The sequence below is a fragment of the Sander vitreus genome, chromosome 20 (assembly GCF_031162955.1).
Source record: "Sander vitreus isolate 19-12246 chromosome 20, sanVit1, whole genome shotgun sequence".
In the NCBI taxonomy this organism is placed as follows: Eukaryota; Metazoa; Chordata; class Actinopteri; order Perciformes; family Percidae; genus Sander; species Sander vitreus.
In genome coordinates, this window is record NC_135874.1 from 6,192,660 (window position 1) to 6,213,578 (window position 20,919).

The following is a 20,919-nucleotide window of genomic DNA, read 5'->3' on the forward strand; positions in this document are numbered from 1 at the left end:
AGCTCACGTGGGGCGCACGGTTGCCCTGGTCACACACACTTTAAACGCAAACACTCGCCATCCACTGTTTTCTTGGTCCACAGACTTATTGTTCACTGGGTGTGTGTGTGCGTGTCCACGTCTACAGCTGGTTACACAGAGCAGGTCGCCGGTCAATCTCATGCTATATGAGACTGAAATGGAGACAGGATTCCCTGTGGGATGATAAAACCCGAGGCTTTTATTACCCAACAGTACAAATTCGCCTTTCAAAAATATTACTTTATGTTCAAAATGATTATTTGAATAGCAAAGATGGTTAAGAACTCCCAAATGTTCACACATTCCCTGTAATAATCACTAGTAACATTTGTTTTTCTTTGTAGGAAATGTTTTTCTTAAGTGAAGGCATTACAATTTTCAAAATGAGGACACTATTTTCAATGAAACCCAACTTTTCAAAGTGCTGCAGCTGAAAGGAAAGTGGCTTTTCCCTATCAAAACAAATGTCCTTTTCTATTGTCCTCAAATGTTGAGGATGAGATTGAGATTGCCCACATACAGCAGGGACATTAAATTGCCTTTATAATAAAGGCTGAAACTGGAAAACAGGATGTTCCAGAATCAGGAGAAGGGGAAGCACTGTGGTACTTTTTCTCTTGCTGTTCGCCTTAAGATTTCACAACCAGTGGCTTCTTCAATAAAAAAAGACATGGTGACTTTATGGTTGTTGACCTATTTTACAGGTGCTACATAATGTGTGTAACGAGTGTAATGTACATGCTGAAGACCTTGGCCTGTTTTCATTCCATGTGTCACAAACGAGACCTTAAAAAAGACAAAATCCCAGAATTATTGCACAAACGTGAAGTTTTCTTTCACAAAATGTCACCTCCAGACTAATACACACATTTTATTATCCATTTATACTGTTCTTTATTTCAATAAACACAAACAAACTTCACATAGTCAAATGACACCTACTTTTAATCGCTAAACTTTCAACATTAATACATTAAATACATTTTAAAAAAAATTAAAGTGCTTTTATCAAAAGCGTACAGCTAAGGTTTGATACTGTAATACAGTAACATGATATCCTATATAGTTAAATTAGGGTAAGGGGAAAACTTTAAGCTCACTTCTCAGGGAATTAAAGGAAAAGTTAAGTGGTACAGTATATTTCTCTTATTGTCAACATGACTGATATTGCTAATTCCTCAGTGTCATGGAGCTCAATTAATTGTAGTCCAAAAACTATTAAAACATATTAGTTCATATCACATTGTTGCACAGGCTTACATGTTCCTTCATTACAAAGAACATGGGCACTGTAGTTTTTCCCACATACAGTGCACCGTCCTGTTGCCATGAACACTCACTAACAGATTAAATGTGTATTAAACAGCATCTATAAATGGTCCCCACAAATACACTATTTACTCCTGTTTAAAGCGTCTATAACTGATATTTTAACCTGGAGAATTATTACAGTGGGGCAAAAAAGTATTTAGTCAGCCACCAATTGTGCAAGTTCTCCCACTTAAAAAGATGAGAGAGGCCTGTAATTTTCAACATAGGTACACTTCAACTATGAGAGACAAAATGAGAAAAGAAATCCAGAAAATCACATTGTAGGATTTTTAATGAATTTATTTGCAAATTATGGTGGGAAATAAGTATTTGGTCAATAACAAAAGTTCATCTCAATACTTTGTAATATACCCTTTGTTGGCAATGACAGAGGTCAAACGTTTTCTGTAAGTCTTCACAAGGTTTTCACACACTGTTGCTGGTATTTTGGCCCATTCCTCCATGCAGATCTCCTCTAGAGCAGTGATGTTTTGGGGCTGTCATTTGTGGCTAGGCCACTCCAGGACCTTGAAATTCTTCTTACGAAGCCACTCGTTCGTTGCCCGGGTGGTGTGTTTGGGATCATTGTCATGCTGAAAGACCCAGCCACGTTTCATCTTCAATGCCCTTGCTGATGGAAGGAGGTTTTCACTCAAAATCTCACGATACATGGCCCCATTAATTCTTTCCTTTACACAGATCAGTCGTCCTGGTCCGAGGGAGGGAGATTATTAGTGGTCTTGTATGTCTTCCGTTTTCTTATAATTGTTCCCACAGTTGATTTCTTCACACCAAGCTGCTTACCTATTGCAGATTCAGTCTTCCCAGCCTGGTGCAGGTCTACAATTTAGTTTCTGGTGTCCTTTGACAGCTCTTTGGTCTTGGCCATAGTGGAGTTTGGAGTGTGACTGTTTGAGGTTGTGGACAGGTGTCTTTTATACTGATAACAAGTTCAAACAGGTGCCATTAATACAGGTAACGAGTGGAGGACAGAGGAGCCTCTTAAAGAAGAAGTTACAGGTCTGTGAGAGCCAGAAATCTTGCTTGTTTGTAGGTGACCAAATACTTATTTTCCCGAGGAATTTGCAAATAAATTCATTAAAAATCCTACAATGTGATTTTCTGGATTTTTTTTTTCTCATCTTGTCTCTCAGTGGAAGTGGAAGTGTACCTATGATGAAAATTACAGGCCTCTCTCATCTTTTTAAGTGGGAGAACTTGCACAATTGGTGGCTGACTAAATACTTTTTTGCCCCACTGTACCTCAATCTGCAGCTCTCCTCGGCTTTATGGCGCTTTCTAGTGACTTTCAGCTCATTTTTCAGCTGTCTGGTCTGTAAATGTTACTATTTTGGTTGACTCATGTCATTTTTCGGCCGCAGAGAGCAGCTGTTTTCAGTGATAAAGCTGTATAAACCCAGTGTACACTATCTACTCAGCATTAAACAGCAGACAGACACATTAGAGACCAGCTGGTGAACGTATAGTGGAGCATTTAGCAGCCAAAGAGCCAGATATATCAATGGAAACTCCTCCGCAAGATCACGCACAGAGCACAACATCTATTGCCAGAAGAGACAACTGGTAAAGAAGAATCAAGAAGCGAGTGAACAGCCGAAGCAGCTACTGCAGCGTGAGGCGATAGGACGAGATGCCACACAGTTGTATATATCCCGGCTGCGGTTTAAAAGCAATAGATGTTGTGCCCTGGTGTGATCTCGCACGGTAGCAGCCGAGAGGAGTTTCCATCAGGCAACCTTTCTAATGCCTCGTTTTATAAGTACAGAAACTATTTGTACTACTGTAGAAGTTTGGTATCATTCCGGGCATTATTAGTGGGGTAATTTACGCGATACAATTGTGGATCCATTAGCACCTGCACTAAGCTAACCAGCTGATAACGCTAACTCGACCAACGTTATAACAAGGGAAAAAAGCTTATGGGAGGTTGTTTGGCTCGAGGTCAAGGTGCAAAGCAGCCTAGGGTGAAATTACTCCGAACCAACACTTTAAAAGGTGATATGTTAGTGTTGTTTTCACAACTTGTTTCTGGTGCCCCCAAGTGGCACAAAAATCTGGTGATGCATGTTGAAGTAATGTTTGCTGAAAACAGTTCCCAGCTGGAAGCAGGAAATTATAGAGCCTTAAAAAAAGGAAACTATGTATTCAACGTTATTTAAGACTCTCTTTCTTTAAAGATTTACTTCTTAAGTAGAAACCAATGGGATTTATCTGAGAGCTAGAGACAGGGTAGGAAAGGCGGAAAGCATCTAGAATAGTTAGTTTTTATGGGTTTGTTGACAATAAGAAAAATATAGAATATCGCCAGCCTTAAGATGGGTCTTAATAACAGACTGATAACAACGTTTTCAATATAATGACTTTGGCTTTATGGTGACTTTCTCTGCTTGTAAACTTTCTATCCAACTGAAACAGAGTGACAAGGTTTTCACTAAAAATGCATTTCAGTTACAAAATACAGCATTATATACAGCTAAATGCCATGCAGCGGACTAAGTTGTTGGTTAGGCATATGCTCCACAGTTTTTTTAAGAAGAAAATAATTAATTTCGTCTACACAAAAAACAACGTTTCCAGCAATTACACTTTGTTCGAAATTCCTCTTTACAACCGAGCACCTGAACAGTGGAAATCTGGTCTCTCAGGGCATTCAGAGCACGATCAGTACTTTACAGTCCGATCCGTCAGAGTTGACTCAGCTAGTGTATAAGACTGTGGCCGGGCGACTGCAAAAGCAAGCAAGCACAGCTGGACGTGCAGCACGAGAGCATTGTGTCTGTGGTGCGTAAAGAAGACGTTAGGATAAGAGATTTAAGCAGCGCTCAGCTGGTACCATGATGTCACCACTTTCTCTGGGTGAGCCATCGTATCCTTCCACTGCTCCACCGCTTCTGGGAAAGGGCTGTCGAATCCCAGCTCAACCTGCCAGAAACATTGGAAAGGCATTGATTCCTGAGCTTGTTGCATTTAACCTCCAATTATCTCCAAATCTTCCAATCTCAGTATTAAAAGAAAAAATAGCACAATCCTCCACTTAGAAAAGCTGAATTCGGAAGCAATAAAACACACCCTCAATCCAGTCAGGTGTTTTTCTCAAGGCCTCACTTTGTCTGTTTTTGACCAGTAGCTTAGTGGTTAGCTAATGTCAGCAAACTTCAGATATTTTACTTCAGTTATTTTTGTATAACAACAACTACAGAGTCAGTTTACTGACTTTATGATTATTTATACTTGTGCTACTGTTACACTATGTTTAAAGGGGCTGTACTTGACAGTCAGAACATTAATATAGCAGCAAACTCTCAAACAAATCTTTTGTAAAGATACAGTGGAGTAATGGCGTCCTCAGCAGAGAATGAAGTCACTCCTTGTTTTGATAGCCGGTCAGGCCACACGTGCATGTGAGTGCCTGTGCATTCGTATCAGACGCCGAGGGGCGTGACAAAGCATCAGTATTTGACGAGATGGGGAACGGTCTGTGAGAGCCGTGTGAATGCAAACCCAGACCACTATTTTTTCTCAGGATTTTAAGTACAGAACCTTTAAGCATATCACTGCAAGTGGCTGGTGGAGAACATCCATTTCATTGTCTTTATGTATGTAAGTACACAAGGAACTAGGACAATCTGAATCTGAATCACAGATAAATCTTTCAAATGTTTCATCACAAAAAGAGAAACAGTGTGCCAATATCCTGTAATAACTTACCTCCTGTGGCAACAGTGGCCACTGTTATGTAGAGTTATGTATCTCTCTTTAAGGCTGATACTTTTACTTTTGTCAATACATATTAATATTAATGATGCTGCCAATATTTGTGCAGTTATTGAAAACCTTAAATTGTATTAAATTAGTTTGCTTCAGAAGTACTTTATCAATTCTGAGATGGAAAAGCCTCCGAAACAGTTTAAGATAATGAGATACTTTTGGGTGCGTTAGCAGCTCTTTATAGTAGAATAAAAAAAGGCATATGAAGAATTAATTTACAAAAGAAATATTTACTAGTTAGATTAAATGAGTATAAAACAATCTTAAATTCAGATGTATAGGCTGATTTATTTATTTTACATTTAAATTTAGACTCTTAAAGGTGCACCATGCATGGTTTCAGCGCGATTTCATTTTTGTCTCAAATTGTAGGCATCTCTCCTTGATCCTCTAGCTGCCTGCCCCCTGAACACAAAGCCCGGTCTCGGGAGACAACACAGGGGTCTTAAACGTCAAACAAACACTAGGGGCACAGGATAGGCACCAAAATACAACAAACCATGTTCCAGCCAATCACTGACAAGATGGTTGGGGGAGGGGGGTGGGGGTTAGTGCGCATGCACATAATTGCCCCCCCCTTCCCCCCCCATTATGTAAGGAGAGATGCCTATGATTTGAGACAAAAATGAAATCACGCTGAAACCATGCAGGAACTCATAGTGCACCTTTAAGCCAACATGGACACGAAGTCCTTAAAGTGCTGGGAAACTCAAATGGAAATTTGAACTTCTATATTGTGGAAGCCATCATATCAGCGGTATCAGCCCACTATCAGTGATGCATACACTGGGAAATATTACATACAACAATCAATAATAAATATTAGTAACAAAAAAATAACAACAGCTCTAGGACATAATAGCTAAAAGAAAAGTGAGTGTTATTTCTTCATGAAAAACCTGGTGTCATAACTCACCTGTCCAAGGCACTGTTTCCTCCTGACCGAGCTCCGGCTGTACAGTTTGACTGACATGGAGCAGGCGTGGTCAAACGCAGCCAGGAGGAAGTGAAACGTCTCCGTCCACCTACACTGCCCCCCCGACGCCTTCAGGACACGAGTCTTCTTCTTCAGCACCACCCGTCCCAACTGGTGCATCTCCACTTTGACAAAAAATGCTTCAGAGGTGGAAACAACAATATGGTTACTCACATGAGTCACACGGGATTGCGGTTACTCATCATTCCACTGAAGATTTAAGACCATTTCCAGTGACAGTACCTTGGGTGAGTGGTGAGGAGGATGCTGGGAGGTTTTGGGCGGCGAGGACCTGGAGCTGGATGCGTCCGTTGACTGGCTGAAAGCAGGTGGCAAGATGCAGCTCAGAGTGGCACACCTGAAAGATAAATACTCAATTATATCTTAACGAAAGTAACCTGCACTACCCAGTTACCTAGTAATAAATGATGACCATGTTTTTCATATCTTATCTCACACCCAAAGCATAAACTAAATGTGTTATTTATTAAGTGTATTTCCCGTTAGGCACATAGGAAGCAGGGCCATGTTCTGTTCAAGTTTTTTTTACCACTGAGCACTAAAGACATCACCAGTATCAAGTAGTCATGTTGTCTACCAATATGCATCATCCATTATCAAGTTTGTATCAGCTACAGGCTTTCAGAGTTTGACCTTTTGTCGCAGTTCTCTCAGAATAATCAGTGTAAACTGTCAGGACAGCTGTTTGGTGTCAGTTGGAGCTTCACTGTAAGAGTTTGTGACTTTAAAGCTACAACAGTTCAACCTTTAATTATTGGCCCAAAAGATGTAGTTAAAAAAAAAAAAAGGCCAAAAGAACATACAAAGTGCATCAACAGTTCAAATTTTGGCATTAAACCAGCAGTTTGAGGCGTCTAATATATTTTGACCTTTAAATTCAGCACTCCATCAGGAGAGTTATCTCCACACTAGTCTCCACCCTCCTACAACCGCGATGGCTACAGCTGATTGGACCAACGCGTCACGTGGCTCTGTCTGCTCCCCAATTTCAAAACCTACCATAATGGCGGCTCGTTCGGAATACGACCTTATATTTTACAAAAATAGTTCACCGAAACGTTTCTGAAAACATTTTAAGCGAGAAATCGGCCATGCAGTTGCTGAATCTGTCTTCATTTCAGATCGACAAAGGTCAGTTTAAAAGATTTTCGTCAGCTTTTGAGAGGTGGCGAGTCGAAAGTTGGCTGGATTCAACTTTATGCAAATGAGGAGTTCTATGATTTCTGTGATCTAGACATTTAAAATGCTGCTGATGTATTTCTTGTAGGGTACTTCCACTAGTTTAGCTGTCTTGGCTCTTAAGGAGCCTCTACTGACTGTCAGTGATTTGTGCCTTTTGTCCACGAGATGGGTAAAATCACTCACTGAATCTAATCGACCCTCTGAGAACCTAATGACGATTCACTGTCTGATCCACTAAGTGCAGAAACAGTTCACAGTTTACTGTCACTGGCCAGACACGCATCCATTTATCAACAAAACCACTCTCTGCTGTTGAAATGGTTTGAGGTTTGAATCACTTTCCGTGTCTTACATTTTCAGAATCTGCACTCTGGTTTCTTCTCTCCAATAAAAGCCTGTTTCCAAATTCCCCTCGATAATGAATCCCCTTTCTCGTTTTCCTGTGATTATGCAACAACATAACGTCTGCCTCAGCGTAGATGTTTCCCTGTTAGGGCCAAGAGTACGGTACATGCCAGCAGGCTACAATGCATCACAGTTTTATGAGACACACGCAGTGTGTTGTTCTTACTGAGCACATACAAAGGGGTGATAAAAGACAGCAGAATAAGTAATAAAAAGTCTGGGATATTCCCACACTAAAACATCTGGACAGCAGGTAACCCTGCTGACTGTGGTGATCCTCTGACATAGCCTCTAGTGCCACCATTAGAGTTGACATTTGGGGATTTTGGTAAAATATCTCAAGAACTATTCAATGGGTTGTCATGAAATTTTGTACAGACATTCATGCCCCACTCAGGATGAATTGTAATAACTTTGCTTATCATCTGACTTTTCACCTAGCTCCATTACTATGTCAACATTTTAGTTTGTCCCTTACTTTAGTTTATGACCAAATACCTGCAAAACTAATGACATTCCCATCAGCCTCAGCTGTACTTTGTGATTTGTGGTAATTAGAATATTTTAGCATGCTCCAACGCTAAACTCAAATGGCGAACATGGTAGATCGAACATCAACATGTTATGTGCGCATTTGTGTAAAGTCTAAAACAAAATCCCTTCTTCGAGTTGCTCTGGGTTGAGTTAATAATAATTGAATTCCTGGTAATCTTGTAAATGTTCTCAAACAGTGTTACTATTTGAAGAACCAGTGACAGACAATGTAAACCGGACATCAGCCTTAAGACCAAAAACAGACTTTAGTGCCACAGACCTGACTCATAACATGTCAAGTGCAGGGGTGGAAGAAGTATTCAGTATTCAATCGGCTTACCATTTCAGCTTGGGTAGTTTCACTTATAATAAAAAATTACATGTGTTTTGTGTGCAAAAATCCTAATGTGTAAAGTAACTAGTAACTAAAGCTGTCAGGTGAATGTAGTGGAGTAAAAAGTACAATATTTCTCTCTGAGATGTAGCAGAGTAGAAGAAGAAAGTGGCATGAAAAGAAAAGACTCAAGTAAAGTACAAGTAACTCAACATTTGTACTTAAGTACAGTACTTGAGTAAATGTACTCAGTTACATTCCATTACTGGTCAAGTGTCACCACTCACAGAGGATTTGGACGGGAAGTTGAGCTCCAGCCAGTGCTCTGTCTCCTGAGGACCGAGCTGCCGTAGGGACAGGACGCACTCCGCCATCGTACGTTTCTTGGGGATGTGTGTCTGCAGGCGCAGTACCAAAGCACTGCAGCGCAACTGCTGGAGACGCAGTGCAAACACAAAGGTCTCCATGAAGGATACATCCTGAAGAGCAGACGAAGCACACAGTAAAATCAGGTGTTTTTTCCTCATTCATCTAATGCAAAGTATATGTAACTGGAATAACAACCCTGCAAAGAAAAAAGTTAACTTCATAGCACTCTGAGAAAGAAAAGGTGTAGCTAGTCAGAATGTGTCTGTATACAAGGGTCAAATTGTGATAAGTCAAATGTTACAAAACTGTCTTTTCATAAATCTTCTCCTAAAATGTAGCAGAGTAAAATCCGAGCTACGACTCAATTTGTTCCCGTAAAAATAAAACGTCAGGTTTTAGACAGCGGCCTTCAGCATTACCTGACGGCAATCCTTAATCGAGCTCTTGAACTGTATCGGTTTGGGGATGGTGATGATCCCTTTAAATCCAATCTTTTGTTGTTCCACTTCATCCGGACCAACGTTGAGGTCTGAACACTGATAACAAATGAGGGAAAAGAACATTATACTCGAGGCAGGTCAACTATTCATAGGCTACAGTGCTCTTAAGCAAACTGCTAAAAGGACATAAATATAAAAACAAGAGAATCAACGTCTGATACATCACCACTGTGCGTGTGCAAGTATTCTTTTGTTTGTTTTAGTTTTTTAATATTTCTAGAGTTAACAGGCTGCTTTAATGTTTGAAATCCTCTTAAAACCATTTATTTAAGCATGATTTGTTTCATTTATGCTCCAGGAAAGACTCAATTCTGGACATAATGTCACACAAGGGTATTTGTGCGACCCCAGTGCCCTACTTGTTCACCCAAATGCCCCAATGGATAGTTCAAGTGCTGCCCTGATGTGAAACAAAACCAAAACCCGAATCTTGGGTGGGAAAGAGAGGTGCCCCATTTTCATTTTTGCCCCTGTTCATTGAGGAATAAGTGCATACCTCTGCAATAAAGTCTTAATAAATCAAATAAAAAAGATTGAATGTATACACACACACTGTCACTGTAGGTGTTGCCTTTTGCTTGAATGCACAGATACACTTATCACTGTGTTTCAGCATCAATGAGGACAGTTCTGTCTCTTCAAAAAACAACCTTTTCCTCCTGAGTGTCCGAGCCAAAGTTAATAGAGCACTGAGAGAGCTAACAGAGACCTGTGTTTTGGACACACAGAGGGTCTATTGAGAAATGCTGCAGAAGAGCACAATGGAGCTTTTTGAGTTCTTCCCCCCCCCACCTTTCCTCACAGCATGTAACCTTACCTGAACCACAGTGATCCACACCTGCTCCAGAGCCTCCTGGTAGTTCACTCGGACGCACACCTTCCCCAACTCGCGCTCATCCCCAGACAGGGTGATGGAGTCTGTAATATCAGCAGCACAACAGGAACCAATTATTGGATGTGATTGGTTGTATTGTTATAATGTAGATTTTGAGCTTAAAGTGAGCTATATTATTAAGTCTTTGATGAGTGTTAAAAGCTGATATAAATGGAAATGTATACGCTTTTGCAACAAATATAATCTATAATTTCAGCTTTCTGGATTTTCTCATTTATTTCAGTTCTTTTTTGCAAATACAAATAAAGTTTAGATGTGTTACAAAGTTCAACAAGTTCTCGATATGTATGCTATTTTGGGCAAAGAATCTGACCTTTTCTCCTCTTGTCATCACCTTTTTTGTCTGTTTCATTAATTCTTTCTTTCCAGCTTTATTAAAGCAAACTTTCTATAAAACTGCTCAAGCAGGATAGCTATACAGAGCTCCATGTGATTCTGCTTATGAATACATGAAAAGCAGCATTATGCTTAATTGTTGCATAGTATATGAAGTAAAAGAGGTGGTAATTTGTCATAGCAGTGAAGGACTTACAGACATTTTGTAACATAGTTTAAAACTAAAAGCATTACATACAAATGATATGTCTCTTATTATAAGAAAGCTGCATCTCTTCTTGGAAAAATACAGTCTTTACGTAAGAAGGCTTATCTCTGAAGCTCAATGGCGGACCTGAGTGAAAACATTTGCAGGTGATTACTGTGTCTGCCCTTTCATGACTGCACAATGCAGAGCGATCTTAATCAGACTTAATAGAAAGTCTGAAAGGTAAAGTGTTTGTAGATGGAGACAAATCTGTAAGTTACCCAGGCTGCTTTCAATGGAGCCAATCATGGAGGATGTGCTGCTGGGGACACTGGAGACGAAGTCGAAGCGCTGCAAGTGGACCCAAAAACAGACATGGAGATAGTCAGGATGGCATGAAACCCAAAATTGTATCATTTTACAACAGTCTACAGCCACACGAGCAGCTTTGTGAGGCTGTACTCAGGTAGCTAAATGAGTGAATGCTAATAATGTTTAGCTAATGTTTACTATGTATATCTTAGTTTAGCATGCTAACAATTGCTAATTCACACTAAACACAAAGTGACGAGGCTGATGACAACGTCCTTCGTTTTTCAGGTATGTAGTTATCAACCAAAGTATTGGACAACATGAAATTTAAGCTGGATGAGAAGTCAAAGATATTACAATTCATCCTCTGGGGACCAAGAACGTCTGTACCAAATTTAATGCAAATCCATCCAATATCTGACATAGACATTTCACTCAAAACCACAAATGTCAACTACCTTGTGGCGCAAGAGGAAAAGTCAGCGGATCACCAAAGTCTTTGGGATTCATCCTCTGGGGACAATGAATAGTTCTGTTTGGACCAAAGTGGGGGTAACGATCGATATTGCCATCCCTAAAAATCCCTCAACATCCTCTCATTTCCACCTTAAATTCGCCATAACGTTGAAAACACCGTCTCTCACTGCTCCCTTGTTGCTTTACCTGTGCTGTACGTTTTATTTCACATTTTCATTCTGGAAACCCGGGTTTATTTGTTTACTGTTTAATCTATTGCCGAGGTGCTGTGTGTTTCATGCTATCATTACTTACTACTGTTTGCTTGACAAGCAATTTATCGCACTGTTGTGACGAAAAGAGAGATCTACCAGTCAATTTTTGTTCCTACCCTCACCTATGGTCATGAAGGCTGGGTCATGACCGAAAAAACGAGATCCAGGGTACAAGCGGACGAAATGGGTTTCCTCAGGAGGGTGGCTGGTGTCTCCCTTAGAGATAGGGTGAGAAGCTCAGTCATCCGTGAGAAGCTTGTATAGTTTTAGAGAGTAGAGCCGCTGCTCCTTTGCGTCAAAAGGAGCCAGTTGAGGTGATTCAGGCATCTGGTAAGGATGCCCCCTGGGCACCTCCCTAGGGAGGTGTTCCAGGCACGTCCAGCTGGGAGGAGGCCTCGGGGAAGACCCTGGACTAGGTGGAGGGATTATATCTCCAACCTGGCCTGGGAACGCTTCAAGATCCCCCAGTCGGAGCTGGTTAATGTGGCTCGGGAAAGGGAAGTTTGGGGTCCCCTGCTGGAGCTGCTGCCCCCGCGACCCGGCCCCGGATAAGCGGACGAAGATGGATGGATGGACGGATGGATGTTTGCTTAACATTTGGGCTAATATAACTGTAATTGTACACCCACTGCATGTTGCTCTGGAAATGAAGGACATCAGCAGAAGTGAAAGGTGAATGGAAATGTATCCGTGTTGGTTCACAATAAGCAATACAGTGAGTGTGTTGCTTAACGTTACTCTGACGTTTTACAAAGTGTGCACCCTCAATGAGATATTGTAATGTTTATCTAGGTTTTGGGCAAGACGTTAGATTGATTGTTTGTAACAAAGCCTGAACCAGTAACAAGGAGCTGTTGACAGGCATACTACACCACATCCTTTATAGAACAAAGAAATACACCCCAACACACTGATTGTTTGCCTTTTTCTAATACTGATTTAAAAGCACTTCATCCAAGACAATCAACAGCTGAATCATACATAGCAAACAACAATACATTCTGAAGCCGAAGCTGAAATTAATCTCTAGTGACCTTATCATCACTTTCAACTTTCAAATTCCCTTCAAATCAATTTTAGAATGACTCACAAGCGCCATCATTTACTTTTTTGTAATAAATACAGGATCTCTTGAGGTTTGTTGATCTTTATGTTTGACTTTTTAAAGACTTAAAGAAGTTATATAGAGGCCCAATTAAAGATTTAAATGGCAAGCACACTGTTGTAAAAGAGATTTTAATCTTAGGCACTTCTCCTTGTTAAGTAAAGTTATATATAATACAATTGAGTGTTAACTTTATATATATTTTCTAGGGCTGTCAAACGATTACATTTTCTTAATCGTGATTAATCGTTGAATTTCTATAGTTAATCGCGATTAATCGCATGTTTTATCACATGATTAAAATTCTATTATTTTGCATTTCAGAACTGTTTTTAAGTACATATTAACAATGGAAAGCAATTCTTACCAGTGTATCTTGATTGGGAATGAAATTAATGCAAAGAAAATGAGTTTACGAACTTGATTTTAAGATTTGTATTTGTTTATTATATATTTAATCTAGTCACACATTTGAATCTAGAGTCAATATTAGGGTCGGGTATTGTTTGGTTTGGATACCGGTGCTAAAGCGGTACTTTTAAAACGGTACCGGTGCCTTAACGGTGCCTGAACCGATACCTTTTAACAGTTAGCGACATTAAAGAATGGCTTGTTCATTTCTAAGGCCATATCGTCAAAATTAAATGATTTAATAATAATGTAATCACTATAACAATAACTTATTTCACTAGTGAATAGCTGTTGAATGACAAAAACAACCACCAGATGGGAAAAGGACATTTAACAACAACTTTGAATGCACCACGAGACTGTAAATTACCAGTTTCATTGAACTGGTTCTGTGTTTTTCCGAAAACAGCAGCTGCAGATTGTTACATCCCGGTGTCGGAATCCTCTACAGTGAAATACAGACAAACTTTACACCGTTTAGCGTTAGCTGTCAGCATTTTAACCGTGTTTAATCCAGCTGCTAGCTAGCGGTAGGCTAACGTTAGCTGCTGTCGAGTATAGTGTTAACTAGCGTCACGTGCAGCAATGTTTCTGTTTTCTGTAACGTCTGTTTTCAGAGCATCAGAGAGAAGTGCTGGCATATCAGTGGCACCGGAATGAGGCGCCGAAATCGGCGTTGCTATTCCTCCAGCAGCAGGATGTGTTACGAGGAAGTACGGCAAAATAGTAGCCTGTTAGGCACGACGCAAAGCCGAGTGAAGTGAAAATAAATTAATAAATGGCGGCATGCAATTAATACGATTAAATAAAATTAACGCTTTATGCTCGGCCCTTAATCACATCGCGATTAACACGTTGATGCTGACAGCCATAATATTTTCCTCTACCACTAATCAGCTGATAAAATTAACTGAATTAAAACTTGATTTATTTATTTACAAAAGTTGGACATCTTGGGAAATAAGCTTACTTCTTGCTCAGAGTTAGTTGTGAAGACCGATAACACTCTCATATCTACAGTATGTCCAGTCTCTATTTGGGCTATAGCCACCATCAGGTTAGCTTAGCTTAGCATAAAGACCAGAAAAAAGGTGGAAACAGCTAGCCTGGCTCTCTCCAAAGGTAACAGACTCCGCCTACACTACCAGCACCTCTAAAGCTCACTAATGAACATGTTTTATTTAGTTAGTTTAATCCTTACAAAAAGTGTCGAAAATTTGTATTAAGTATTAGTGGAGACTTCAGAAATTTGTGACAGTCCAAAGTGACAGTCCAAAACATATGATATAACAAACCTGATATAGCTTAGCTGTTTCCAGTCCTTGTGCTAAGCTAAGCTAACTGGCTGCAGCTTCATATTTAGCGACCAGAGTTTTGGCTAAAACGTGAATGAGCGTACTTCTTTTCAGGACTTACTAAATTTTTTTTCATTTATGTATTCCCTATTTTTTCCCATGCAACATTTAAAATGTTCTATCACTGCTTTATGTAGCATTTGGACCTCCATACTTTTAAAATTTGTTATTTTATCAAAAGTTACACAATTGCTGAAATGTTTTTTGTTTTTTAGTAAAGATTATACATGAATGTCAAGTATTTTTTTCAATTTCAAAACTTCTAAATATAGTTTATTTCAAAAGCATTGTTGAAAATTAGCTTCGTTTTCAAGTCTTCGAGATGAAATGACCCCCATAACTTTCTCCTTTAAATCAAAATAGCAGCTTATGAGGCTGGTTTGCAATGTTCCACTATGCTGCTGAGAACAGTGGAAACTATAAAACTATATTTAGTCTTGGTTGACACAGGGTGAGAAACGCTGTGTGAATACAGATTAGATAAAGCACAGTCCCACCTGCGTGTGAGGGCTGGAGAGATCCAACATGGAGCTGCTCAGTCGCTGCTCGCCGCCTGGCTTCAGAGTCCAACCTGGAAGCAAAACATCAATCCACATATAACTGCCGTACATATTATTTCTGTTAATATGTAAAATATTTTTGTTAAATTATTTAATCATTCATGAATACTGAGTGTCGATGTTAATTGCCAGTGACGGTGACGCCATGTGATGGCGGAGAAAAGGATGACAAGTGCAATAAATCCATCAGTAACCAGAACCATGGAGTCATTTATTTCAGGTGGTTTTATTAAGTTTGTCTGTACTGTAGGTCTCCGTCATTAATTCAGGGATACAATGTCCTATTCCTATATTTAAAACATTTATTATTGTTTTTTTTGGGTTTTTTTATAAATCGAGAATAGGAATGTTGAATAGGTGTCTATTCTATAAATACTGTAAGTATATAATGGCGACTATGCATATGGCTATCCAGACACAAACTTAATAATTTCATATCTAGCATCTCAAACACATAGCCTACAAGTTCATACTACAGTAAAGTCTTTAAAACATGAAAAGAAAGTTAGTAAAATTGCGATATGTAATATACAGATGATTGATTTCGGACTGGCATACAATCACAAATTTGATCAACATGTTAAATATTTGTCACGATTTTGGTCATATATGTTTCTGTTACTGTAATACACTATTTCAGATTACATAACTAAACAATGTAATGTTCTGCTCACAGTTCTGCATTTTAAAACCATTTTGATTCACAACTTAAAGAGAAGCATGGATGAAGTTTTTTGATGCGTCTGCTACCTGGACTTTGGGGACTGGAGTCTCTGTTCTTCTGTGTGTCTCGGTGGGAGGCTCCGGGGGAGATGTACTCAGTCCACTGGCCCTGATGGAAGCTGGACTCTGGGTTGTAGGTGAAGTGACTGGAGCCCAGCAGCTCTGCTTTCCTCTCTGCATACGTGCACCGGGCTGAACCTGCAGACAAGACATCGGGGCTGCAGGTCAACATTGTTCCACTTGACTAAATGTATTCTTTTCAGTCAGTCAACTAAAAGCACTGCAGCTATTGATTTAGAATCAGGATATCCTGGTACCTGTGATATCAAATGTCAGGTCATACCCCAGTGACCTCTGAGCTGATTTTAATGAAACTTAGACACATGAGGCGTTATGGCAGCTGGCTCTGTGGAGCGGATGGAGTAAAATGTGTCAGTCACCCTAACCTTTACCTTAACCTAAGGTTGTGGCAATGTTTTATTCCACCCTAGTTTAACCGTGTCTTAGTGCTCCATCCTTCAGAATGGGGGATGCGTGCCGACTGACCTATTGTACAGTAGTTAAATGTCTTAATGTCAAGTTCTAAAAAGCAAAAATTGCTATACCCTACATTTGATGGGAAACTTTCTTCACACATCCAGCTGATGAAAAACCTCATGGGGGCTCTGTTGAAGTGAAAATATGTCTCTAAATCCCCAGAGAAACAAAGACACAACATATAATGATAACAGCCATTTTCAGACATTTGATTGGCCAGATATGGGCCAAGATCTCGTCTGGTTCACGATACGAACACTGGCCCAAAGCTGGTCTGACTGACTGCTGCCAAACTGGCTTTCACCTTAAAGCGCCCATATTATGCTCATTTTCAGGTTCATAATTGTATTTTAAGGTTGTACCAGAATAGGTTTACATGGTTTAATTTTCAAAAATCACCATATTTTTGTTGTACTGCACAGCTCACTCACTGCTGCAGATCCTCTTTTCAGCTGGTCTCTGTTTTAGCTACAGAGTGAGACCTCTTTTCTTCTTCTTCTTCTTCTGTACTATCTTTGATTGCACTCGCACGTGCGCAGTAGCTCAGATGTAGATCATGTCAGCTAGCTAGCTCCATAGACAGTCAAAGAAAGGCTATTTCTACAACTTCGGTTAGTTACAAGGCAGGATTAGCTGGGAGACTTCTTCTAAATGAGGGCGCACATGGAAGTAGTTCTTTTGTAGATTATGGTGAACTTGTATGTGTTGTAGCAGTGCTTTGCTATTGAGAACGAGGTAGCACGCTAGCGTTAGCATTAGCGTTAGCATGCTAACACTAACGCTACGAGCTAACGGTTGCGGTTAGCCAGCTCGTTTCGGCTTGTGACGTCACAAGCCGTGCAGATTTTGAACAGCTCACTCGGAGACTGAAGGCAGAACACATTCAGAAACCGTATCTCACTCAAAACAGCATGGATGGATTTTTTTCAAAGTTTGTATGCGTGTGGAAGCAACAGAGACAAAAAAGAACACCCCAAATCCCAGAAAAGGTGTTTTTTTCATAATATGGGCACTTTAAAGTCCTCACCCTCAAAATCTAACTAATTCTGGCAGCTACGAGTTTTAGCTTTATGAAGCAGAAAACAAACAAAAGAAACTGAAACTGAAACTGAAATATAAAGTCTTGAGATACATGGCATGTCTTCTGTGGTTATCATGTGGTTAGGGACACTATGATGACGGGAATGGCATTATTTACCAACCCAACCTTTAAGTCAACACAAACACTAGGGCAGGTTTCTACAGGCTATGGCTCATCACTGTTCACGTATATGATGGTGAGATTCTGTCAATAAGTTTATTCCCTAAAGATATGAAAGCATCTTTTAATGCAAACAAAAGGAAGAACAGGGTTTTTTTCGGTCGGTACATACTCTGTGGCCCAGACTGTAAATTGGGATAGCGGGAGCCACTGGGTTGGATGTAGGAGGCCTTGAAGGTGGGCAGGACAAACGGCACCTCCCTGCCATCCAGGGGCAGCTTGGACAGGAGGTAGTCTTCTGTGACCCCCCTTCTCCCTTCATCCGGCTCCCATCCTGAGGCCGCTGCCTTCTTAGGAGGCATCTTCAGTGTGATCACTTAAAAGCAGAGGAAATCACACAATGAGAAAAAAAAACACTCTGTCTGAGCTGTCTGATATGCAGCGGTGCAGGGCGCCAGTTTACCTTGGCTCTCCTGCTCCTTCCCCTTCTTCCTAATGACGTTTTTGAAGCAGTCTTTGAGGCACTCCATGGCTGCAACTGGAAATATTCCAATGATGAGAGAGTAGGTGGAGGTTAGAGTTGTTTACACAGTAAACAGTGATACTAGCCGGGAAACTTTTCTGGGGATCTAATCAGGAGTTGATAACACTCCAAATATAGAAATGTGTTAAGGTGCCCCAAAAATGTGGCATTAATCTGTAAAATGCATTCTTTGTTATAATCCCAAACTTTCTTATAGTGTCCCCTAAAATGTGTTGTTTTTTGTAATCCCAAATGTTCTTTTAGAAGCCCCAAATCAACAAAATGTTGCATACAATTTGTCTAATTAATCCTAATTACTGTTGTAGTGCAGCCTGATTATCACAATTGGCATAATGCTCCAGAAATGTGTTGTCATGATCCCAAAGTTTGAAACTAGTTCCAGAAAAAATGTTTTAACATTTCTTAGTTGTTATGATCCCAAATCTTTTAGAGTAAACTAAAAAAGGTATGTATAACCAAAATTTGGTTTTTGATACAATCCCAGATTTTGCTATAGTGCTCCACCATTGCAAAACTTTGGTATGGATATATTTGCAGATATATTCCTCAAATGTCCTCAAATATATATATATATATATATATATATATATATATATATATATATATATATATATACACGTACTTAGAGCATCTTTAAAATGTGCTGTTGAAAATGTTACATTTCCCAAAATCGTTTTTAGTTCCTCACAAATGCCCCAAAAATGGCACTAAACACACAAAATCTGTTCATTATATCCCATAATTTGTTGTAGTGCCCCAACACTGGCAACAATAGGGTTTGAACTCCAAGGATATAATCTTAAAATATGCTATGTTCTGAAAACCCCCAAAGTTTGTGATTTGATATATAAAATGCCTCCAAATCCTCCAAATCTGGTGTAGTGACCACAGCGTTTATTGATTATTATAATCCCATTGTTATGATCCCTTAAAAACCAAAAATTAAGACTATAGGCTATAGCCAATCATCAAAATATTTTGGGGTTATAATAACACGTTGTCTTTAAAAAGCTAAATTATGACATTATGTTTGGGGAAGATTGACAGACACTCAGCTGCAAACAAAAAGTGAGACTAAATGATTTAATTTCCCTACTACAAACGCTGCTCTGTGCTGCGGGCATATGGAGGAATTTGCGTCGCTGTGACTTAGCAATTTACACAAAATAGCAATTAATTAACTACTTACGTCAAATGACAAAGCCAGTAAAAATGGAAACTTACCCATGCGATGTTTTCACTGAAAGAGGATAAAGTTTGTACATCCGGCGGCGCAGTTCACTCTCACGGTCCGACTGGAGAGATATACCGGAGAGCTCAGGTTTATGGTGCACTTACAGGTCTCTCTCTCTCTCTCTCTCTCTCTCTCTCTCTCTCTCTCTCTCTCTCTCTCTCTCTCTCTCTCCCCCTCCCCCCCCCCTCTCTCTCCCTCCCTCCAGACTCTCTAATTCCCGGACTTTTTGCGCTTCCTTCCCGGAACTGCCATGAGAGCACCAGTTTGTTTGGATTGTTTTTGTTTACCCCACATATCATCACTGTGTGCTAGCTGTCATTTTATTTCATTCCTCCTTACTTCCTACTTCAACACTTTCTACATAATCCAGGTCCAGTGTGTCTTTATTTACTGAGACTCACTGACAGTTATTGTTGTTATTTTGCGCCCAAATCCCCCAAATGTGGTATGTTAACAGATAAAATCCCAGTTCCCCCATTGCCAAAAATTGGGATGGTGTTCCAAAATGATCTAATATGATATAGCTGTTATCTCTGCAACCCAAACAGAAAATGCATGGTTTACTCTCAAACACAAGCAGTTACAATGCTACAATTGACCCCATAGTCCTGGTTAGTTGTACCATACCCTGGGGTGAAATGTAACATCATGAAATTAGAATAATAACAAAAACTTGATATTGAAGCTTTCATTCAACATTTAAATGACTTTTAATATAATATTTGTGTGTGTGTGTGTGTGTGTGTGTGTGTGTGTGTGTGTGTGTGTGTGTGTGTGTGTGTATGGGTTGAGAGGCACGCTTCGGTCAGTCTTTCTTTTCCAAGACCAAAATTTAAAGCAAAAAAACATAAATACATTTTGTAACCCAGACTTTTGTCACAACTAACCCAGACTATTGTCGCCATGAACTAGTTTAATTTACAGCTAAAACATTAGCACTGCATGAAAGATATCCATAAAGACAAACAATAAACAAAAGTTTGTTGAGTTTAACTGCAAACCCGGCAATGCTATCAAAAAAATAAGAGGTAAATGTGCAGTGTCTATCACAGGGCGTTAATTCTTCCCATGTGTATTGAGGACTAAACAGAGCATGTTTAGAGTGAATCAGGTGATTCAAAATGTGTTCCCGATTGGAGAAATTGGACATGTTACAACTGACCCGTGTTACAACTGACCCGTGTTACAACTACCCCCGGTCTCACTATTCCCAAATCCCTCAAATTGAGTGTTCAAAAGTTCTCTGTTATAATCCTAAAATTTTTTATTGTGCAGACAAATCTCTAAATTTGAAGTTGCCCCCAAAGATTGTCTTTTGTTATGGTCCCAAAATAGTAGGGTATAGA

At 39.8% G+C, this 20,919-nt stretch overlaps 1 protein-coding gene across 1 annotated transcript; it reads right to left on the reverse strand.

Annotated features, from left to right (window-relative positions):
- Positions 1-1,845: 1,845 nt before the first annotated feature.
- Positions 1,846-19,725, reverse strand: tc2n (tandem C2 domains, nuclear). Its single transcript, XM_078277846.1, has 12 exons — positions 19,564-19,725; positions 18,259-18,333; positions 17,968-18,171; positions 16,085-16,255; positions 15,272-15,345; positions 11,142-11,211; positions 10,260-10,360; positions 9,362-9,478; positions 8,861-9,052; positions 6,341-6,455; positions 6,038-6,237; positions 1,846-4,275 (listed from the first exon to the last, which is right to left on the reverse strand). The coding sequence occupies exons 1-12, from the start codon at positions 19,565-19,567 to the stop codon at positions 4,165-4,167; spliced, it is 1,434 nt and encodes a 477-aa protein (XP_078133972.1). The 5' UTR covers positions 19,568-19,725; the 3' UTR covers positions 1,846-4,164.
- Positions 19,726-20,919: the final 1,194 nt, after the last annotated feature.